The sequence below is a fragment of the Gossypium raimondii genome, chromosome 13 (genome assembly GCF_025698545.1).
Source record: "Gossypium raimondii isolate GPD5lz chromosome 13, ASM2569854v1, whole genome shotgun sequence".
NCBI lineage: Eukaryota > Viridiplantae > Streptophyta > Magnoliopsida > Malvales > Malvaceae > Gossypium > Gossypium raimondii.
The window spans coordinates 4,828,553-4,853,559 of record NC_068577.1 but is presented as its reverse complement, the minus strand read 5'-3'; the positions used below and the strand labels follow the sequence as shown (position 1 = coordinate 4,853,559).

The 25,007-nt window shown below is 33.4% G+C and overlaps 1 protein-coding gene across 1 annotated transcript; it reads right to left on the bottom strand.

Annotated features, from left to right (window-relative positions):
* Nucleotides 1-1,216: 1,216 nt before the first annotated feature.
* Nucleotides 1,217-2,325, bottom strand: LOC105781813 (protein SOB FIVE-LIKE 5). Its single transcript, XM_012606337.2, has 4 exons — nucleotides 1,831-2,325; nucleotides 1,686-1,745; nucleotides 1,522-1,598; nucleotides 1,217-1,441 (listed from the first exon to the last, which is right to left on the bottom strand). Exons 1-4 carry the CDS (start codon nucleotides 2,251-2,253, stop codon nucleotides 1,432-1,434), a joined length of 570 nt encoding a protein of 189 aa, XP_012461791.1. The 5' UTR covers nucleotides 2,254-2,325; the 3' UTR covers nucleotides 1,217-1,431.
* Nucleotides 2,326-25,007: the final 22,682 nt, after the last annotated feature.

Sequence of the window (25,007 nt, the reverse complement as noted above, 5' to 3'; positions counted from 1 at the left end):
CCACTACTGTTTTTACATTAACAATAGATAAACACACAATCTATCTTATCCTACCCTTATTAGAAATTTTATAAATCCAACCCAAATTATATAATGTTATTAGAAAGTGACTGGGAATAGTTTTATAAATAAAGAAATCAAATTGAGAGACATATAATTGTGCAGTGAAATCAAGTTCGATGACAGCTGCTTAGCAGACATGGTTGGAGGGAGCAAAGCGGCATTATTAAAATAATAGAAAATTAAGTGCAAATTATTTAATATAATAGGGGCATGTTCTTTAGGGTTAGGAAAATCACAGGCAGGATCTTCCAAGAGGGGCTTTTTTTTTTTTTTTTTAAAAAGGTCATTGAGATTGTGCATATGATATATTCAAATATTAGCTTTTTTGGCATTTACTTAACATAGAGCTTTGAGAATGAATGGCCATCACCCAATTTTACTCACTTTCCATCATTTTTGCCTCAATCTCATCATGTGCATATTTAGGCCCTAAAACTTGTGAGGCATGATGAGAAATGGAACTTATAATGGGGTGGATAAGACCCTTTGTCTGGATACTTTGAGACATGGCTTCTTGTCTTTATTGATGCTAAGTTTTTTCTCGTAATTTATCGATGTTTGTTAGGTTTAATGATAAAAAAATCGTTTTCTTTCCGGTTTTTTCTTGTTTCCTTTGAAGTGTTCAATTCTATTTGACTCCAAATTTTATGAGGAACCCAAAAATCTTAGCATCAAAACAAAATTAAATAGGGAAAAAACAAGTTTTTCTCATAATTATTGGGGGAGAAAAAAGAACCCCAATTCCAACTAAGTGCTAGAATGATGAGATGATTATGGCACATCCATTTGTCGTGTATTGTTGAAAGATGTGTGTGTTAAGAGTTTAAGCAATCTTGTTGTTTAAGCCAATAAATAGTGTCGGCCAGTTTTAGGTCCAAAATTTACCAAACAAACAAAAACACTTAATTTTAAACTAAGATCCCTGCACATGCATGCAACAGTCTACAGGGTTTTGATTTCTTCATCTCTTATCCCTTCCATTGCAGAAAGAACAATTCCTGTCTAAACTAAGACTATATACTCATTTGGGGAAGTATATATATATACTATTATCAAACAGTTTGTGAAGTAGTATATATTTTTGTATTTAGGTGAAAGGAAGTAGTGTTGAACTGCAAGTTGAGATATAAAGAGGAGAGTTTGGAGGTCCATAAGAAAACAAACACTGAAACAAAATTTATTTCCCATTGCAATTGCCAGTACTGGGTTAACACTACTTCTAAATTTGATTCCTGAACAACTCCTACCCTACCCATTATAAAAAAATAAAATAAAATCCTGTTTGAGATCTTTATTCTTTGACTTATGGCGACCACTCACTTCCATTGCTTTAATCTCAAATTTCCAACTCCATGCTCTTTGATTTTCTTAAAGCCACCTGTAAAAATTGAAGCTTACAATGAGTTTGATTATGGTACATCGTTAGAAAATAATAATAAGATTGTTAAGTTACTTAACTGGTTATTTTGTAGCTGGTCAGGAGATGGAGAAGAAGACTGAAAAAACCCAAAGTGACCCTCAAATTGTGATCCTCCCTGCAAATAATTCATCACCATTTTTATTTTTTTCAATCAGAATTCAACAAACATAGAATATATAAGATAAAATGTTAGTACAAGGACCTCAAAGTGTGTTGCAGAGAACCCCATTGGAGCTTGATTATTGGTGCCAACAAAACTCTTCTGCAAAAATCATGGAGAACCCATAATAAACACCAAAGACAACAACAAACAAAGAACATATAGTTATTATAGCTTGAACTTATACCTTGGAGTAATTGATGTAAGGAGAGCTTGCGGTGTCAATTTCTTCATGTACCTGCTGCTCATGCTGTCTTCTTCGTTGTTCCTTGTTCCTATGTCTTTTACCACCATTTTTGTTAAATGTAGTACCAGTTTGGGGTACCATGTATTCATGGTATAATTTGTTATCATCTTCATAGAAATGTGGAGGACCTGAAGATGCATCTGAAACCATGGAAAGGTCTTCTTCTTCTTCTTCATCATCATTTTCAACATCATCATCAACCTTTTGTTTACCTCTATTAATCTCTCTATGTTCATCACAAAAACCACTCTTTTTAAACCCATTTTTTTTCTTTGAAGGATTTGAAGATAAAAAAGATTGTTCTAAGTAGTTAGTCCAACCAGACTCACACCCACTACTACACTCAGAGGCCATAAAATTCATCTTTCTTTCTTTCTTTTTTTCAAAAGAAAACCCTACACTATACTCAATGTGTTTCCTTCTCCTCTATCCAAGGCTCCTTTTTATCAACAAGTGAAGTAAGCCGGTTTAATTGTTATTTTAGTCCCTTTACTATACTGAACTTCAAGGTTTTATTCCCTCTACTTTTACTATGATCATCGGTGGGTCCAAGTTAATAACACAACTAATTCTTTTTTCTTGTTTAACTGATGACATGAGTTGTTTTTACTGTTATCCTGTCCTACGATTCGTGTTACGTAAAAAAGTACTTAATGATTACAAATAATAAATTTACGTGTCAATTAATTACTTATAACTATTCTTTTAAAAGACAAATCGCATTAAAAATGGCTATTATTAATTTAGATCTACTAATAATGTTGTAATATAGAGACCAAAATATAGGGACGAAAACTAGTAAGCCCCTCAACCCCACTTTCCAAACAAAAACCCTAAAAAAGGGCAGGTAATAGTAACACAATAGAGAGTGAGGTTATATGTGTCCCTATATTAGGGTGTTGGATCAAGTAGTATATAGAACAAAGGGGCAATGGATATGTGGGAAAAGACCAAAGACAATCAAACTCAAATCCTAGGCTATTTTTGTCGTCACCTTCCCCCATTCGGCTGTCTGAATGTGAATGAATCAAAAAGTGCCAGTTGGGTGGGTTCTCTAGTGGGTGCATGCAGAAGAAAAAAAAAAAGCCACAATCACTTCACATGCTAGACAGCCAAGCACTGTGTACTCTCTTGAACAAAAACCAGGGCTCACCACCTCCTTGGGGCAACAATATGCTTGCTGGTCCTACCACATCAATTTTCATGGACTCATAATTTCTGCTCTTTTGGCTTCAAACACTTAACAACAACCATTTTACACATCACTCAATTTTACAAACATCTAGCAGTCACACATGTACGTGTGTTTAGAGGTGACGTCAATTTTTTTAAATTAAATTTTTTTATTTATCATTTTTAAGAGGTTGAAATTCAAAACTCTCCATCGAAAAAGAACCCAAAAGCTAGTACTTAATACATGACCCACAAGCTGTTGCAAGAACAATCTTCTAATTTCAAACAGCTCACAATTCGAAAGAAATTAGTGCTGCGTGTAATGTGTTTTGAGGATATTTTTAGTTTACACAAAACAAAATAACACTTGGGTCGAATTTAGTGAATTATTTAATGTCATTTGCTTTTTTTTAATAATTTCATTATATGTTCTAATCATATCTGTTTTTTTATACAAGTCGTAAAAATATTTATTGCCTCTTCTCAACTCATAAATAGGAGGAAATACACTCAAACACACGTCATCTTACATTAACAATAATGTTTTTGTCAATAAAAATAAAACTCAATCGACAATAATAAGTAAACTTATACATGTAATATCTCTTTCAAGCAAATATTATTAGCTAGAAGTTTGATCTATTAGAAAAAAGTTAAGGGTTTGAGGTGGGAATTGTAAAAAAAATGCTAAAATGTCTAATTTTTCGAGTGAGCTTAGCCACGTAATCTCCTGTACGCTTGAGTCTTACTGATCAGGGTTTGAGGGTATTTAAGAGCTTTTAAAGAGATGCTGGCATGTTTGAGAATATATTAAACTCTAATCAGAATTGAATAAGAAATTTTTCCATATTAATTTTGGAATTTAACAATTTTTTCCACTTTAACCCTTAAACTTAGATTTCATTAAAGTGTGATAACATAACATTTTGAGATTTTATCATGTCATCACCTAAAATTTTTTAAAATATATATGATATCTAAAATAAAAAAAATTAGGCGATAATATAACACATTCACGAAATAATATGTCATCATACCTTAACGGAATCTAAATTTAGAGACCAAACTAAGAAAAGCTATTAAACTTAAAGAGTAATGTGGATAAAACAATTACGAATTTTAAAGACTGAATATTCAAATGTCCTTTCTTTTAAATATCTTAAATCACTTTTTAACTTAAACATCGATAATCTCTTTCTAGACCTGTTCATGGGTTGAACTATCTGTCCAGGTCCGAAGGTTCGCCTAAAATTTGATAGAGTTTGGGTAAAAATATTAGGCCCGAAAAATGGACTGGACAAAAAAATAGGTCCATTTAAAATATGGGTCGGGCTCAAGCTTGAAAATTCAAGGCCTAAGCTCGGCCCGACCCGTTTTTAAGTTTATAATACTTATATGTTATGTTATTTTTTATTTATTATGTAATTTAGAACACATTAAAAAAATAAACATATACTAAATATATAATACTACTCTAATGTAAATATTAAAATAATGTTAAGATGACTACATAAAAAATTTCAATAAATAAAAAATGCGTAAAATTATTAAAATTTAAAATAATAGAATATAAATATTTTTTTTAAAATTAAAAATAATATGGATGAGTCTAAAATGAGCTTGGGTTAATCTTCTGCAAATATGAGCGGGTTTGAGTAAAATTTTAAGCTCATATTTCGGGTCGAGTAGGGCTTAAACAAACATAAAGTATATTAATATCATACATAATCCCAACACGAACCCAACCTGATCCAACCCATAGACACCTCTACCTCCTCCAAAATATTAAAAATGTCCTTCAATATTTGTTTGGGTAAGAATTCAATAAGTTTGTTAAAGCTAAAGTGGTCCAGAGAAAGATTATACAGTATATCATATATTTTGTACAGGTAATTTCAGCCTCTAGGTGTACTTTTTTCTTTTTGATGAAATTATGCAATTTCTAAAGACAAAATTGTACTAAAACCTTTATCATTCCTTTTCTTTCCTTCCCTACCTTATAACTTTTCCCACGTGTAATGTTTAGTCAATTTTAGTTGGGTAAAAATTTAAATTAAAAAAAAAACACATTACCAAATATATATTTTCAAAGCTGATTTTTTTTTTAAAAAAAATAGTTATATAAGTATCAATTTATGAAAAAAATTAATATTATTAATGTTTTCGTGAGTCTGTCTTTCAAGGAGGTTGCTTTTTCTATTTATATGATATGGTTCCTGGATGTAATGTCCTAAGTAGGTCCCATGCATGCTTACACGAACTTTATTCTAAGGTTAACACGTTTTCCCTAAATGTGGATTCGCTTGCATGGTGATAAGAACCCATCACGTGTGAACTCTTGTAAGCAAACTATACAGGCAATCACTATAGAAGTAAAGAGGATCGGATTGGTCCCGTCAAATAAACAAGTAGCGGGTTGTTAATGACGAACAAATATCTTTTTGCCAATTCATGTTTTTTATTGTTTGTTCCAATAATGAATTTAACTAAATCAACAAAGAAACAAAGTTAATTAGTGTTAATGCTCTTTTGATGATGGACTAAGCTTGACTATGTTTTTTTTAGAAGTTGAAAGAAATTTTAAGTTCTTGCAAGATAAAATAGCATCAGAGCTTTCGTTTCCACACTCTCCTATGATTTAAATAGGTAAAGGTGTTTAATAAAAATAATTATATGTTATTATTTATTATAAATGGTTAGTCCAAATTAAAAGTGATCTAACATGTTATTAGTTTGTTTTGTTATTAAATAAAGTATGAGTTAAATATGTATAGATACTCTAGCAACAAATTTCTAATTGATGATGAGATAATTAGAAATTAAAGATAATGTGCAAAAGTTATATATTAGAGTTGTATACCCAAATTACACAAACATAATTTTTCTTACATCCATCCCCAGAAAAAGAGAGATTTACCTTCTCTAAAATACTTATGTGATAATTTGGAAGATCAAAATTATAAACTCATACATCCCATCCTCAGAAAAGAGAGATTTACCTTTTCTAAAATATTTATGTGATAATTTGACAGATCACAATCACAAAACTTGAAGATTTCAACATATTGACGGATTCAAGTATGCTTCTGATAAGATAGATCCTAGTTTATTAGGTTTTATATAAACTTTTTAGATTCCAACAAGCGACATTTGAGCATCGCCATGTCGAATCATTAAGAATAAATTAATTTTTTATTATTTTTAGAATGATTTTTTTATTAAGTTTAATGAATTTATGTTATGATTTGAAATTTTGATTATATATAATTCAACATAAAAATTTAAAGTTTTAATTTTATAAATCCAATTATTAGGGTTTTAACATCATTCTAACCCCAAATGTTAAATGCTTGTGGGATTGAATTCTATACATAATTTAATGTATATATATTAATTTGTGGGATTGATTTCTTTTTCTTTTGGACATTTACTTTGCAAATTTCAATAAGAATTGCTTTGGTGTTTTGGTTGACTGTGGGATGATTTGTTAGATTCAAATTTTAATTTATTTTCATGGTTTAGGTTTAATGATTTTGAGTGAATTTTTATAGTTATTTTATGAATATATTATTATATTTTAAATAAGATTAAATAAATTAATTAAAATTAAATCGGTTAAAGAATAAGGTTTTAATTTTCTTTTGGTTATTTCAGAATTTATGGTGCGTTTAAATATTTTAGTTTTAAACTTTGAATAGTTGTATATTTATATATTTTTTAAAATGATTTAATTGAAACAATAAGTTGCCAAAGTGATCTTTTTATGGAAATTATTTTGTTTTAAAATATAAAAAGTTATGTACATATAACTTAAACAATGTTAATATTGGTCGGCCCAAAGAAAAGTTAATATTTAACAAAATTACATGTGCAACAATGGTAATAAACGCATAATGGTTGTGCTGCTTTACATGTGACCAAGAAATTGACCCAAAGGAAAATTTATTGTTTGTTATGTTTTTATTGTCAGCGTTTGACTACTGCACCAAAATATCACTTACAAGTTAATTGTTTGTCCAAATAAGAAATGTTAATGGAGTACTTGGAATCTTGAGATGAGGTTTACCTTTATTTGAATATACTATTTTGGTTTATATTTGAAGTCTTATGTGAGCTCGTTTTTGTTTGACTTAACTATTATTATACTTGCTAACATCACTGTATGCATTGATAATATTCTTATGTAAAATGGCACAAACTTGAAATCATGAATCTTATGATAGTCTACAGAGTCATGGATCTCGACCTTGCATTAAGGGTTGATTTTCTTCTATTACTTACGTATGATAGTACCTTTGATAAGAAAAAAAATAGATGGAAAGGTGGGAAGCATCAAATCACATGTGTATGATGATCATGAAGAAGGTCATTCTAGAACAATTCAAGGGCGTTATGTAAAGTAATATTACCACAACTAAGGAATTCATTGTCAACGTTGGAAATATTTTTTTTAAGAACGAAAAGGTTGAAACTAATAAATTCTTGACAAATCTAACTTTAATAGGGTATACAAAGGAAAATATAAAAATTGAGGATACGTCATCGTAAGAGGAGATAGCTAAGGATGGTTGTTTCTTTTATGGTATGATAAGTCATGAGAAGAAGAATTGCACCAAATATCACTCTTAGTGTGAAAAATAAGGCACACTTCTTAATTTTGTTTATTCTAAGGTTAATTTGAGTTCAGTGCCTAGACACACTGGTGGATAAATTTCGATGCTACAACCCACATTAGTGTGTTTATTTAAGGTTGCCAAAACTAGCCAAATGATGGTGAAAGATACATCTATGTAGCCAATTGTAATTCAGTAAGATTATTATTAAGAATTAGATTTTATTTGGATTTGAATGAAACTTTTGTTGTACCGTCTTTTTGGCGGAATTAGATTTCCATTTCAATATTGAACAAATTCAGTTATTCTTGTTCATATGGAAATGAAAATTTTAATCTTTTTCATAATTCAAATTTGGTTAGGTCTGGTTTTTATTAGGTTGTGATAAGTTATATTTACTTGAAACTATTGCTTCATTTACTAAATCCTTGCATACTATCATAATAGGTAAGAACCGCAAATTAACTACTGAAAATTTGGCTTTGTTGTGGCTCAAGAGGTTAGGTAATATCTCTAAAAGGAGAACTGAAAACTTGTGTCCAACAATATTCTTAATTACTTTGATTTTTCAAATACATTGAAACATCTAGGGGTTACAAATTTTATGATCTCACTACTAAGGTTGTTTTTAAGATCAATAATGTTCATTCTTTGAGGATGTTGAGTTTGTGGGGAAGAATTAAGGACATTGGCTTTGAAGAAGAATATGTTAATATTCCTCAACACATTCCTTTAATTGCTATTGGTAATGATCAAAAATAGTCTATTATACTTGATATTGTTCAAGTAGCAACTCTAGATCAAGACAATGCCATGGAACCTCTTAGTCAAGTAAAAAAAAAATGGTCCAAAAGAATAAACTCCACAACCTCAAGAACTAAATTCATTAAGAGTGTTCACTAGATAAAGGGTTATATTGACTTGAATGACATATTTTAATGTTGAGCTACATTAGATGGAAGTCAATATTGTGTTTCTCAATGGTGACGTTAATGAGACGATTTATATGGTACAACCAGAAAACTATGTCTGGTAATGCAAAGTCAATGGTTTGCAAATTAAAGAAATTCATCTACGAGTTTAAGTAGGCATTTCATTAATGGTGTTACAATATTCACCAAGTGATTCTCTCATTTGATTTTGAGATGAATTTGGTTGATGATTGTATATACCATAAATATAATGGAACTAAGCATATTTTTATGATTTTATCTGTTAATAACATATTGTTTGCCAATAATAAGTTTAGTTTCAATCGCCGCCCTTAGAATGATTTTGAGATTAAGGAATTGCAAAAGATTCTCTATGCTTCAGTAATGGAGAGTCTAATGTATGTTTAGGCTTGTACACATTCAAATATTGTGTACGTTGTTAGGATGTGCAAATATTTGAGCAATTCGAATATGACCATTGGAAGACAACCAAACGAGTTATGCAGTATCTTCAGAAAACCAAACATTACATGCTCATATATCAAATGTCTAAGAAGTTAGAGATCTTCAGGTATACAGACTCCGGTTCCATTGGAATATGGATAAAAAGTTTTATCTTTAAGCTGCAAATTGTAACAATATCTGACAATCCTTTATTTCAATAACAACAGGAGCATATCAAAGTCAAAGCACATAGACTTCTTATTCCTGGCTGCTAAAAAAAGAGTTCAAATCAGTCACGTGTCTGTAAAGGATATTGAGACAAACTCCATAATTACGGATCCACTTGCTAAGGGATTACCACACAAGGTTATTTTGAGCACACTGCTCATATGTGTGTAATGTCATTTCAGGATATTTAGTTTTAGTGGGAGTTTATAATTTTAAATGCTTTTTTGTTATTGACACATTTTGGTTATTTTAGTTTATCGATATTTAAGGTTATTTTCTATAAAAATAAAGTTTATTTGGTTTATTCACACTATGATTTTGGTATGTTTGATTTCACTAAGGTTTAAATAGGACCAATTGAAAATAAACATATTTAGATCACATTGCACGTAATTTCCATGCTACACGTCTATACTTTATCTATGTTATTTGGTTGTGCTAATATACGTTATTAGGGATGGATTGAGTTATGAAGTAATATAAGAAAGTCATCTTAATTCTTTGTTAACATAATTAATGGACGAGATTGTTTAGAATACCTTTTGATACGAGTGTTAAGGAATTAAGAAGGATACAAGAACTAAGCACGTAAAGGATATAAAAGTCTAGAGCCATGAGAGAAGCCAAAAATCATTTTTAAAAGGGTCAAGAATGGAATTATTAATTTACGAGGGATTAAAGTGTAATTTTATCATTGCATTAATTTACAATTTCACAATTTTTAAACAGTTTATATTAAAAATTTATCATTTTGAGACCAAAATCCTTGTCTGCCTCCTAACACTACCCTATATAGAGAAATAAAATTAGTCGTATTTAAATTATTTATACTTAATTTTTGAGTTCCTCGAACAACCATCCGATGTATTCTCTCTCTTTTTTTTCTATTTTTTATAAGAAATATTCACATACAAATTACATGTGATGTGCTTATGTATGCAAACACAAACACAGACAATGTTAACTTTCTCATAAACTTTTTTTGACATTTTTGACTAAATTGAATGAGCTTCCAAATATCACATTCTTGTTTGCACATGCACACAGGTTTCAACCTAAATTGCTTTATAGATCTTCATATATAAATTCTCACTTGGGATACTTCTTTCAATGCTCTATTTTTTTTCTCTCTTTTGATTCTCTATTTTGTAGATTAACAATTAGATTTCATGAACATTTAAATAGTATTTGTCGTAACCATTTTTTTGTAAAACGGGGTCGACTTGGATTTTGAAAAAAATGAAAACGAGAGTCGCCACCAATCCTTTTTGATGAGGTGTGATCGGATCACCTCAAAAAGTAGTTTTTAATAAACGATTTGATTTTATTAAAACAACGATTTTGGTCCACGAAATTCAAAAAAATAGGTTCGGGAGTCGGTTACGTATGAGGAAGGATTAGCACCCTCGTAACTTCTAAAATTGGTACCTAGTTGATTAATTAATGTCTTAGTGTTGAAGACTGAAAATTTTAAAGAGATTTAAAATACGATCCTTTATTGAAATGTTGAAAATTTTCAGGAAAATGACATATTTTACGTTAATCGAGAAAGAGGATTATATCCAGTAAGTTAAGACACAATGTCTTGAATTCCCGATGCACGAATGAATGCCAAAAATTTACTTATTTAAAATATATTTAGCTATCTCGGATTTTAAAAAAGGGATCATGCCCAGTAAGTTAGGACACGATCTTTTCTTAATTCCTGAGATCGTTTAAAACTTGAGAAAAAAAAGGAATCATGCCCAGTAAGTTAGGACACGATCTCTTCTTAATTCTCGAGATCACTTAAAACTTGTCTGAAAATACTCGTATTTGGATTTGTCGAGAAAATCGAAACCCCGTAAGTTAGGGTACGACTTTTTCAATTCTTAAAATACAAAGTTTAACTTATTTTAAAGTCGTGATTTATACCTTAAATAAAGAAATAAAACACAATGTCAATATGGGTAGCAAGACAATAATAAATACGATGATGTAAACATAACGCGAGCAACCACAACAAAATAATAAATAAATAAATAAAAGATGACAAAACAATTATACATGAAATAATAAACAACTAGGGCTAAAACATTTCATAAAAATAATAATGAACACATAAATAAATAAATAAAAGATAAAACAATAATAACAATACGAAAATAAATAAAATATAAAAGTAAAAATCTATTTATGTATATTTATATATAACAAAGTTTAAAATGAAAGAAAAGATATAAATAAGTAAATAATAATATTAATATTAATAGTAGAATAACAAATAATCTAAAGTTTTAAAAAGAAAAGATATATATATATATAACTAATTATATAATAATATATAATAAGGCAAATATATTTAAAATTTAAATAAGTAAATATAAATAAAATATAGTAATAGTAATACTTTGAAGGTATAAAAGGACATAATAAATAATAAATAATAAAATGATATAATAAGATAATTATATACACAAAGAAAAATGCATATATATAAAATAAAAAATAAAGCTAAAAATAATACAAAACTAATTAATATATTAATACAATAGTAACGAATAAAAAAAGGAAAATAAAACTAATAATAAATAATAATAATATCAAATTATTAGTTTTAATAATAAAATAACCAAAATACAAACAGAGGGCTAAATTGAATTTAAAAAATAAAATTCGGGGTCATATCGCAAATAAATTAAAGGAGAAGGACCACGTTGAATGCGCGAATAACAATGAGGGACCAAATGGGAAATAATCTCATCCCTCTAAAACACACAGCTTCATCGAGGACCAAATCGAGAGAAAGATGAAATTTTGTGGCAAAATTGAAAAATAAAAACAAGATAGGACCCAATTGTAAACAGCCTCAAAAGCGGAAGGATTAGGAGTGCAAATAACCCCTTTTATCCAGAAACAAGCAGATCCTAGGCGATTCGGGTCGGGTCGGTCCGATTCAGGTCAAAACGACGTCGTTTTGGGCATTTTGGAGCTGGGTCAAAACGACGTCGTTTTAGCTTCCTATATAAGTTAAAAAGTTTCAAAAAAATCATTTTAATCTTCCTTCTAAAAGAAATAAAAAAAAATCCTTTCTTTCCTCCCCACTCCAAAAAAATCCTGCCATAGGTCCGTTGAGAGCTCCGGCTGTAGCCACCGCGCCGGCCGCTGGTCACTGGTGTCGGCGCTATCGTATACGGCGGTCGGTGAAAATAAAAGAGTGCCCTTTTAAGCGCCTTTTCGCGAGGAGTCCGATTTTGAAGTTAGGAGCGCCGAGATCTCAACCAATCGGGCCGAAAGTGAGAAGAACCTTTCGGTCCTCTCTTTTAACCACCACCAAAATAGGTAAAATCTAACCCCATCTTTGTATTTTTTTATATATTTTTGTTAAAAATGTATTTTTAAAGCATAAATAAGTAAAATAAAATAGAACGAAGGTAACAAACGGACTAAAATTAACTCCTTTCGAAAAATTTCTTTCTCTGCTTTTGATTCACTGAAGTCTGTCTCCAAAAAAAATATTACAGAAAAGGTTCAGCTTTTATAGCCGATTTATTTCAATTTTTTTTGCTTGCGTGTTTGTTTCATTTTGCAGGGTCAGAGCAGTGGAGTCGGTGGCGACGTGACCGTGGCAGCAGTGGCAGGAGGCAGCGGTGGCAGAAGACCAAAAGTCAGCAGATGCGGCGGAAGGGTTTTAGATTTTCTGAAACCCTAGTTTGAGTGATGGGTATGTTGGGCTAGAATAATAGGCCTCGGGTTTGGGCTGCTGTAGCTGTTTTGGATTGGGTTTGTTTGGGCTGGTAGGTTATTGGACTGTTGTAAATGGGCTAGTGCTATAATTAGGCTAATTGGACTATTTTTATTTCTGGGTCGGGCCCGATAAAATTAGACCACTACAGCTGCCCCTCTTTGCCCATTGTCGTGTAACGAGAATAGAGCAAAGACATCAAAAGAGACCAATTTTGCCCAGTGTCATTGAATCTTAACTTCTTGGTGCTCACAGCCTCCTTCCATCCACTATGTCTCGTTGCTTCGATCTACTCTACTGCACCTCAGAGAGATATGACTTGTAGCTTCAATCTTCTTCGCAGCAACTTCAGGGGGATGAGATTCGTGGTTTTAGTCTACTTCACTGCAATATCAGAGAGATAAGACTTTGATGTTTCAAATTGCTCAATTGCGATTCCAGGGAGATAAGGTCTAACACGATAAGATCCACTATCAACGGTCTGCCCCACTACAATTTCAGGGAGATAAGGCTTGTAGTCGGTCTTCAATCTGCTCCACTACATATTCAAGAATATAAGATTTTGTTATGGTAGATTTAATCCGACCTACTGCAATTTTAGAGGTATGGGATTCATCATTTTAATCCGCTCCACTGTAAATTCAGAGAGATAGGACTTGTCGTGATCTGCTCTACTGCAACTTCAGAGAAATAAGATCTGCTCTTTTCAGTCTACTCTACTGCAACCTCAGTGAGATAAAAGTTGCTATCTTCAGTCTTCTATACTGCAACCTCAGTAAGATAAGACTAGTGGCTTCAATCTGCTTCCCTACTACCTTAGGAAGATAAGATTCACCGTCCTTGATCTGCTCCACTACTGCTTAGGGAGACAAGATCTGCAATCTTCAACCTACTCCACTACTGCTCAGGGAGATAGGACTGGTGGCTTAAATCTGCCTCTCTACTACCTTGGAAAGATAATATTCGCTGTCTACGATCTGCTCCACTACTGCTTAGGGAGACAGGATCTGCAATCTTCAACTTACTCCACTGCTGCTCAGGGAGATAGGACTGGTGGTTTAAATACGCTTCCCTACTACCTTGGGAAGATAAGATTCGCTGTCTTTGATCTGCTCCACTACTGCTTAGGGAGACAGGATCTGCAATCTTCAACCTACTCCACTGCTGCTCAGGGAGATAGGACTGGTGGCTTAAATCTGCTTTCCTACTACCTTAGGAAGATAAGATTCGCCGTCTTCGATCTGCTCCACTACTGCTTAGGGGGACAGGATCTGTAACCTTTAACCTACTCCACTGCTGCTGGGGAGATAGGACTGGTGGCTTAAATCTACTTCTCTACTACCTTGGGAAGATAAGATTCACCGTCTTCAGTTTGCCCCACTACAACTTCAAGGGGATAAGACTTACTTTCTTCAATTTTAATGCCAGGGAGATAAGATTTGCTACCTTCAGCTTTAATCTGATCCGTTGCAATGCCAGAGAAACAAGATTCGCTACCTTTAGCTTTAATATGCTCCGCTGCAACGTCAGGGAAATAAGATTCGCTGCTCTCAGTCTTAATGTCAAGGAGATAAGATTCGCAGCCTTCAGCTTTAATCTGCTCTGCTGCAACGCCAGAGAAACAAGATTCGCTGCCTTCAGCTTTAATTCGCTCCACTTCAGCTTTAATCTATTCCACTGCAACGCTAAAGAAACAAGATTCGCTGCCTTTAACTTTAATCTGCTCCGTTGCAACGCCAGAGAAACAAGATTCGCTACTTTTAGCTTTAATCTGTTCCACTGTAACACCAAGGAGATAGGATTTGTTGCCTTCAGCTTTAATCCGCTCCACTTCAGCTTTAATCTATTCCACTGCAACACCAGGAAAACAAGATTTGCTACCTTTAGCTTTAATCTATTCCGCTGCAATGTAAGGGAAATAAGATTTGCTGTTCTCAGACTTAACGCTAGAGAGATAAGATTCGCTGCCTTCAGCTTTAATCTACTCCGCTGCAATACCAGGGAAACAAGATTCGCTACCTTTAGCTTTAATCTGTTCCACTACGACACCAAAGAGATAGGATTCGCTACCTTTAGCTTTAATCCGCTCTACTTCAGCTTTAATCTATTCCACTGCAACGCCAGGGAAACAAGATTCGCTACCTTTAGCTTTAATCTGTTTCGCTGCAACTTCGGTGGTATAGGATCTGTGGTTTCACCGATCTATTCTCTGGGGAACATGACCTGTAGAATCCATTGCATGAACCTATTTATGCCTAGTGATTAGAATATTATGATCGGAATGAATCAAAATCTCCTAACTAAATGTGCGTGCATGAATGCAAAATGTCATGAAAATGATCCCTCAATGTTTGAGTTGTTATTGCACATTGTTCAATAAGGCTTTATTTCCAACACGTCAGAATGCTATCTTGTCTGGTTGGTAATGCTCATATCTTACTTAACCAGATTGCCCCTACTGTAATCTTCAAGGTCTAATTCACTGTAATTTTGGGACATAAAATTTGAATCATCTTCCTTCCACTGAGTATAAAATCTGGCTTTTTTCAAATCCTCTCCCATTGCAATTCAGGGATATAGGATCTAAATCTCCTTGGTCTCCTACACCATTCCAAGGGTGTTGTACCAAATGTTTATGCACAATTGTAAAACTCTCTTCCAAGAAACCTCTCCTTATCACTCGGTGATCATTGCTTGTTTGTTCATTGAAGCTTTGTCACCAACACGACATCTTGTCATTTTTGTTCAATCAATGTTTGGACAACCAAAATCTGAAAGAATAGTCTTAATTTAGACTTTTCCTTCTTAGATATTTCAGCTTTTAAACTTGGTATGTTCTAACAATAGTCCTGTTTTAGGTTCTTGTATTATTTAGAAGCTTTCAAAGTAATATACAAAACTCATTTTGCTTGATTATTATCAGTCTATTGATCGTTATTTCAATGGTAAATGCTTGAAAAGATTATCACAATGGACAAGATGAAATTTTATTGAGAACAAAGCTCGAGATGAATGAACTAATCATGATAGTAAATTTTACTAATATACGAACTGAATATGATGAAAAAGATTATCACAATGGACAAAATGGAATTTTGTTGAAAGAAAAGTTTGAGATGAATACATTAATCAAAATAACAAATTTTTCTAAGATTCAAAAATGAACAAGATGAAAATAGGTGCCCTAGATATCGCAGCATGAGCTTCTCTGCACAAGCTTCTTAGGGACCTTTCTGAGTTTGACATCGTTTTAGAAGATCTACAGTATTCTGTCGATGCCCCAAGATGGAACTTACCCTTTCCTATTGATTCAGGTATAGCAAGATCACCACATGCCCCAATTTGATCAAAATTTGAGCTGCTCTGATCACTTCATGTCCTATTCTGATCAAATTTTGAGCCGTCTTTTTCGGGTTTTCAGCTTAAATCTCCTTTGGTCTCAATGCGCCTTTTACGGGTTTTCACTTTGGCCACTCCTTTTCCTTTTCATTTTTTTATCTCTCTTTTTTTATTCAAAGTGCCCTTTTGCGGGTTTTCACTTTAGTCCCTTTCTTTATTCAAATGAAGTATTTCTTAACTGAGTCTGAGTTTACAGGGTTTGGCAAGCATTTACCATCCATCTCACTCAAGATCAAAGCTCCTCTAGAAAATACCTTCTTTACAACATAAGGTCCTTCCCAATTTGGCATCCACTTCCCTCTAAAGTCCTTTTGTAGAGGAAGGATCTTTTTCAACACCAAGTCCTCCTCATAAATTCTCTAGGATGAACCTTTTTATTATAAGCTTGCATCATTCATTTCTGGTACATTTGACCGTGACAAATAGCTTTTAGCCTCTTTTCTTCTATCAGGTTCAGTTGATCATATCGAGATTGAATCCATTCGGCCTCATCTAACTTTAGTTCAGCTAATACTCGGAGAGAATGGATTTCAACTTCAAGAGGTAAAACTGCCTCTATCCCATAAACTAGAGAAAAAGGTGTTGCCCCGGTAGAAGTCCTAATAGATGTTCAATATGCAAGAAGGGCGAAAGGTATTTTCTCATGCCAGTCTTTGTAGGTTTCAGTCATTTTCCCTACAATTTTTTTGATATTTTTGTTAGCTGCTTCCACGGCACCTTTCATTTTTAGGCAATACAGTGACGAATTATGGTGTCTGATCTTGAACTGACTACAAACTTCCGCTATTAAGCTATTGTTCAAATTCAGTGCATTGTCATATATAATTCTTTCAGGCATCCCACATCGATATATAATCTCTTTTTTAAAAACTTGCTAACTGCTGACTTCGTGACATTAGCATATGAAGCAGCTTCCACCCATTTAGTGAAATAGTCAATAACCACAAAGATGAAACGATGCCCATTAGAAGCCTTTAGTGATATTGGCCCGATTACATCCATCCCTCACATGGAGAAAGGCCATGGAGAAGTTATAACATGAAGAGGTGAAGGAGGTGCATGTATTTTGTAGCCATAAATTTGGCATTTATGGCACTTCTTGGCATAATTAATTGTAATCTCTTTCCGTGGTGGACCAATAGTACCCGAATCTCATAATCTATTTGGCCATCGTTAAGTTGTTGGTGTGTGTTCCACAGATACTTTCATGGACTTCTTCCAAATTTTCTTGGCCTCAACAACATCTACGCACATCAACAATATTTGATCATTTCCTCTCTTATACAAAATCTCTCCATCTAGGATATAATCAATAGCGAGTCTCCTCAATGTCCTCTTATCATTTTTCATTGCATGGTCGAGATATTCACGATTCTTTAGAAATCACAGTATATCTTGATACCATGAATGGTCATCGTTTTTCTCTTCCTCAATATTGTAGCAAAGAGTTGGAGTCTCATAAATGCTGATTTGAATAGGCTTCATGTCTTCTGATTTTTTCACTTTGATCATAGAGGCTAGAGTGGCTAAAGCATCAGCCATCTGATTTTCGTCTCATAGGAGATAATGAAAAGTGATACTGTCAAACTCCTCAATCAATTTCAGAACCAACTTCCAATAGCGGATTAACTTTGAGTCTCTCATTTCCCATTCTCCTTTGAGCTGGTATATTACCAATGCAGAGTCTTTGTATACCTCTAGTATCTTAATTTTTCGCTCTATGGATACCCGGATGCCCATAATGCAAGCTTCATATTCAGCTATGTTATTGGTGTAATCAAAATCCAATTTACTGGTAAAAGGATAATGATCTCCATTAGGGGACGCAAGGACTGCCCCAATTCCATTACCTACAACATTCAAAACTCTGTCAAAATTTAGTTTTAAAGGATGATTTTCGTGGGAATCATCTTCAGTGGTTGCCACATACATCAAGTCTTCATTTGGGAAATCAAAATTCAGAGGTTTATAGTCTTCTAAAGCTCTGTTGGCCAAAAATTCTGCAATTGCGCTGCCTTTGGCAGCCTTCAGATTTATGTAGACTATATCAAACTTGAAGAGTAGGATATGTCATCTAGCCATCCTCCCGTTCAACGCAGTTGACTCCATCATATACTTTAGAAGGCCTAACTTTGAAATTAACCAAGTCGTATAATAGAGCCTGTATTGCCTCAATCTCTGTGTCGTCCAGACCAGGGCACAACATAAATTTTCAATGGGCGAGTATCTTATTTCATAATTAGTAAATTTCTTACTAAGATAGTATATCGCCTTTTCCTTCCTCCCCGTTCCGTCATGTTGACTTAGCACACATCCCATTGTAACAGCCTAATTTTCAGTGGTGTCGAAAACAATGATTCGAGATAACTAAATCTAACCAATGAGTCTTAAAGTTTAATAAACTAATAATTATAGGTCAAGTGTAAATTTAGAAGAATTTTTGAATTAGTGAATTTTGTGATTTAATGAATTTTGTGATTTAAAAAGAATTTAATAGGTAAATTGAGTCTAAAATGAGGTATCGAGACCTCAAGTTCATAAACCAAGCCATAAATATTTTTATAAATATTTATGGAGTTTCATTGAGTTAGTATAAAAGTTTTGTTAGAAAATTTTAACGTTTGGATAGTCAATTAATTAAAAAGGACTATATTGAAAATAGTGAAAAATTTGTTAAATCGCGATTAAATAGCTTAACTGACTAATAAGGAGGTATTTAAAAGAAAATTAGACCCAAATTATATGGGCTGGACGGTTGGGCAAGAAAAATCAGCAAGAAAGTAAGGAGAAACAAGGGCAAAATTGGAAATTTTACAAATTAAATATATAAAACAAAGATAAAACTGAAAAATCTAGAGATTTCTTCATAATTTATCAGAAAAAATGCCATATGAGGTCTAAAACAAGCTGGTTTCTCATATTTTTATACCATGTGAGTTCAATTCTTGCTTTTTCTTTTAAATTTTTATGTTTTGTGACTTTTACAACTACGTCCAACTATTGAATTCATTAGTTTTTGATTCCATGGGTGATTTTGTAAGTGACTATGAATAAGTTGTGGAAGTTTATGATGATTTAATATATATTTTAAGTTTTAATTTCATTATATTATGATTTTATTAAGTGATTTTAGCATAAAATGATTTTTAGGACCTAATTGTGAAAGAGTTAGGAATTGGGGTTTTGTACTAAAATTCTGAATATAAAAGGCTTTATAGTAGTCTAAAATGGTTGGATAAGGTGTTAATTGAGAAAAATTAGATCAATTTAAGGGTTAATTGAGTAGGGACCAATTTGTAAAAATTTTAAATTTTAGGGGTAAAAGTGTAATTTCAAAAATGAAAGGCATAAATTGTGAAGTAAATTAGTATTGAATTAGATGCTAATTAATGGAAAAATTTATATTATAGATCGGGAATCCGAAGATAAACGCGGAAAAGAGAAAGTATCGAACTAGTTTCTAAACTTTTACAACTTCTACGAATTGGCCCAGGTAAGTTCATACGGCTGAACTTTTATGATTAATTGTTAATGTGAGAATAATATAATGTATCAATCTGTATATTATTGTTGAATTATGATTATGGTAAAAATGAGATTGTTAGTTCAAATTTAAGGACATGCAGGATTGAGTACATACGTTCGGTAACCAGTGATGAATTGAAAAATAAGTCCATGGTGGATCCAAGGAAAAGTGTGAAACGTAGGTATGGTATTCCAGTGAAGAAAACCATACTGAGTTCTGAAAAGTAGGTATGGTATTTCAATGAAGAAAAGCATACTGAGTTGTGAAAAGTAGGTATGGTAATTCGGTAAAGAAAACCATACTGAGTTGTGAAAAGTAGGTATGGTATTTTCGTGAAGAAAACCATACTGAGTTATAGCCTTGTGAAATATTCAAGCAAATTGTGGCACCGGGCAAACGATGTACTCAATTCCGTAAGACGATCCTTAATTTGACAGGTATTTGTAAGTGCAATTGAAGCTAAATGTTGGAATAGAAGTTGATATTTGATATTGAGCTCGATTTGATAGATTCATTATTTGAGGTTGTGGTTGGCAGGAAATGTTGAATTTTTATTTGTTTATTAATGTTGTTAGAGAAATTTTGGTAAGATTTTATTATGAGCCTATGAACTTACAAAGCTTTCTGGAAGCTTACTTGTGTGTGTTTATTGTTTCTTGTAGATTGATATATATATATATATATATATATATATATGTTCAGAGGATCGGATCTACATCAACGATCAGACTATCCAGATTTACTCCGGTAGATTTTGTTAAACAACTTTTTGATTTATATGGCATGTATAAGGAGTTGGTCAGTTTGTGTGTATTCTTATGATATAAATAAGAAGTGGCAAGTACATATTCGATAATGATTAACTATTGAATTGGCTATATAAGAACGTGTTTTGGTATTGTGTATGCTTAAATGATAGTTAATGCAAAGAAATTATAAAAGAGTAAAAATTTGCAATGGAACAGTTTTTAGACAGCAGCATTGATGTGATTTTGAAAACTCACTAAAAATGGTGGAAATTGAATTAGAAGTTGAGTGAGATATAAAATTAAATATGAATGAGTCTATTTTAACATGAAAGAAATAGAGTAAGGAAAAGAGTTGTATATTTTAGATATTTTAATTTTAGTGAGACAGGGTCAAAATAGTTTTGAAATCCCTGTTCTGATTTTAGAAATTAATTAAAATTGTACAGAAGTAATTGAGAGTTATAATTTATATGTCTAGATTCCTTAGTGAGTCTATTTTCAATATAAACACACGAGAATGTTATCCGAATTCTTTACAATGAAATAATTAATTTTTAGTGAAGAGGGGTCAGAGCTATCGAATAGTGAAACAGGGGAGACTTTAAATAATAAACTGTACTAATTGGCTTAACAAAAAATTCTAAAAATTTTATGGTGAGAAGATATATGAGTCTAGTTTCAGGGAAAATTTACAGATCTAAATTTTTAGTTTCGTAACATGAGTTATAATTAAATTAGTGATGTTGCGCAGGTGGACAGTTTTATTGTGAATAATGAAATGAATTGTTTTAATTTGTTTTAGTATTTGAAAAATTATTAATGTTCCCGGTTTGGACTCGAACTGTTTCTATTGCATGATTTAGGGTCTCAAGATTTCATTTTAGGGACATATTGAATGATCGTGTGAATTAAATCTTTTAAAAAGTAAATTTTTATGCTCTGAACTAGTAAGTTAAGTTAGGTAATGCCTCGTGCTTGACTCCGGCAACGGTCTCGGGTAAGGGGTGTTACAGCCATGGAGTTGTCAAGCACTGTTAAATACAGGATTAGTGGTTTATCTGGACTAGGTGGTGCCAGTACTGGAGCATTGGACAAATACTGTTTTATCTTGTCAAAAGCCTCCTGGCATTTTTCATTCCACACATCTGGATTATGTTTCTTCAGAAGACGAAATATGGGGTCACATTTCTCGGTCAGTTGCGAAATAAACCGAGTAATATAATTGAACCTTCCTAAGAAACCTCGAACTTCTTTCTAAGTACGTGGTGGAGGCAAATCTCGAATTGCCTTGACTTTGTCTGGGTCGATTTCGATCCCTTTTTCACTGACTACAAACCCCAGAAGCTTTCCTGACCTAGCTCCAAAGATACATGAGGCTGGATTGAGTTTGAGTTGGAACTTTCTTAAGCTTAAGAACAATTTTTTTAAGACTCGCATATGTTCTTTTTCCGTCTAGGATTTTGCAATCATATCGTCAACATAGACTTCAATTTCCTTATGCATCATATCATGGAAAAGGGTCATTATGGCTCTCTGGTATGTGGCTCCCGCAATTTTCAACCCGAATGGCATTACTTTATAACAGAAAGTTCCCCATAGGATTATGAATGTGGTTTTCCTCATATCTTCAGGATACATCTTAATTTGGTTATATCCCGAGAAACCGTCCATGATGGAAAATAGTGAGTGCCCTGCCGTGTTGTCCACCAGGGTGTCGATGTGAGGCAGGGGAAAATTATCTTTCGGGCTAGCCTTATTTATATATTTATAATCTATACACATTCGTACCTTCCCATCTTTTTTAGGGACGGGTACAATATTGGCTACCTATTCTGAGTATTTGACTACATGTAGGAACCCAGCATCGAATTGCTTTTGAACCTCTTTCTTTATTTTTAGTACCACATCAGGCCTAATCCTTCGGAGTTTTTACTGAACTAGCTTGTAATTCTCTTTTATAGGAAGACGGTGAGCTAGAATATCGGTATTTAACCCAGGCATATCCTGGTCTGACCATGCGAAGACATATTTGAACTCTCGAAGCAAATCAATGAAGTCTTGTTTTGCTTCTTCAGTTATGCATGTTCCGATCTTCACCACATTTCCCTCTTCCAGGGTAACAGTCTCCACCATCTCCTTCTGAGGTAGGATTTGTTTCTCCGCCTGCTCTACCATCCTCAACAAGTCCGGAGATAGGTTACAATCTATGTTATCTTCAAAGTCATGAGATCTCTCTGAACACATATCCCATTCAAAAAGATTTTCCAAGTCCGTAGCAGAGTCACTCATGTCATTGATATCTGGGACCTATTATGAGTATCAAAGAATATACAAAGAGTGTATAAATTTAAGAATACTTGTTTGTATGGTATGATTATGCATTAATGAAAGAATGATTTGGGAAGAAAACCCATGAAGAAGAAAGAATCCAAAAATGATTATTCGTACGAAAGAATGAAAGAATCTTAAAAGAATATATTGTTCAAAATTAATTGCAAAGATATATTTCATTAAAGTCATGATGTTTAGACATATGCCCATTTTACAAAAAGTTCTCATTGTCTCTAGGCTTAAAACATCAAGTATGTTTTTAGTATTACCCTGAGAAAGCTCTAAAGACTTCAGGTATTTCTTCTGCAGTCCAATTATTGGAACACTTTTAGGTTCATAGGGACGTATCTAACATAATCCCTTTTTCATTCGCCTCCTCATGTATGGTGTTGATGTCCTTTTCCCTCGGCACACTTCTCTCGTGATGAATGATTCCTCCCGACATGAAGGTTTCAAATATGTGGGGAATTATCATGGGTTCCTATTCAATTTCCTCCCCACTTAGGCGTGCCCTTCTTCTTCCTTGCCTTTTCTCTAGCTCATTCTTTCTTTGTTTTATGTCTGGCTTATATCCTGAGTCGAAGCGATCTTGTTTTTCTTTTGGCACTGGTACCTTTATTCTTCCTTAGAGATACCTCCCTAATCCTCTTCCGGGTAAGGCCCCTTTTCTTACCATCAATTATAACCTCATCTTCATTGTCTTGGATATTTTCGACATTAGAATTTTGCTCCTCTCAAAAATAAAGGTTGCGTTCACAAACTTCAAAGATCGAAAGGAACATTCAAATGTTCAATCATTAGTTTCCATGTAAGGTGCATCATTAGCTACAGCCGCTATAATATCTTACTCGGTGTTTATTGTCACCAACCGACCCTCTGACACCAACTTTAATTTTTGGTGTAATGATGATGGTACTGCCCCGGCTGAATGTATCCATGGCCTCCCTAACAAGCAGTTATAGGAGGGCTTGATATCCATTACAAGAAAATCCACCTCGTAGACAGTTGGACCGATCAGTAAGGGTATCTCGATTCTCCTCATGACCTTTCTTTCTATGCCATCGAATGCCCTAACTATATTTTGGCATGTCTTCATATGCGAACTAGCCATAGGCAGCCTGTTAAGCATGGATAAATGTAATACATTCAATGCTGATCCGTTATCTATCAGAACTCCTGGAATGGTATACCCTTTGCATCGGGTGGTAATATGTAAAGCTTTAGTGACCCCCTACCTCCAGGTGGTATCCTATAATCGTTAAAGAAAATGAAGTTGTCGGCGCTTATGTTATTGACCAGCCGTTTTAATTTTTTGACAGAGATGTCATTGGCCACTTAGGTTTCATTCAACACTTTCATCAACGCCCTCCGATGCACTTCAGAACTTAAGAGCAAGGCTAACATGGATATGCGGGCTGGTTGCTTATGCAATTACTCCACAACACTATATTCGTTATGCTTTAGGAATTTAAGGAATTCCTTGGCTTCTTCCTCTTTCACTAGCTCAGTAATAGGTAACACAGGCTTGGCTGTTTTTTCCTTCTTTTGCTCCATCGTTATGGCCTTTCCCTTTATCGGCCTGGCTGGAGGACTTATCAAATCGTAGCGTTTCCCACTAAGCGTATAAGAACCTATGCCGTGATCCTCTTTTGCAGTACTGGCTGAAATTTCCTTTCCTTGGACGGTTGTGTTGCACTCATAGTTCCACGAGACTTTCTTGTTATCTTTGTAAAAGAAGTCTGCGGGCTTCTTAATTATTATCTTTGGTATTATTGGTACTCTCGCCTCGTTGTTCCTTGGTCAGGAGATGATGACCACAGGATGGTTTACTATCGAAACTTTTGCTGTTGGTTCTGACACGCATATGCTTCCTCCTTCCTCGACTTCTTCATAAAACTCCACTTCCTTATCGTCCATCATGCCCTGAACTAATGCTCTGAATTCTGTGCATTTCTGGATCTCGTGCCCCTCTTTGTGATGGAACTCACAAAAATTTAT

Coding starts and splice junctions, on each gene's coding strand:
- LOC105781813 (XM_012606337.2), bottom strand. CDS start 2,253: ATGAATTTTATGGCCTCTGAGTGTAGTAGTGGGTGTGAGTCTGGTTGG. Junction 1,746..1,830: donor CTTACATCAATTACTCCAAG/GTATAAGTTCAA, acceptor TGATTTTTGCAG/AAGAGTTTTGTTGGCACCAA. Junction 1,599..1,685: donor TCTCTGCAACACACTTTGAG/GTCCTTGTACTA, acceptor AATTATTTGCAG/GGAGGATCACAATTTGAGGG.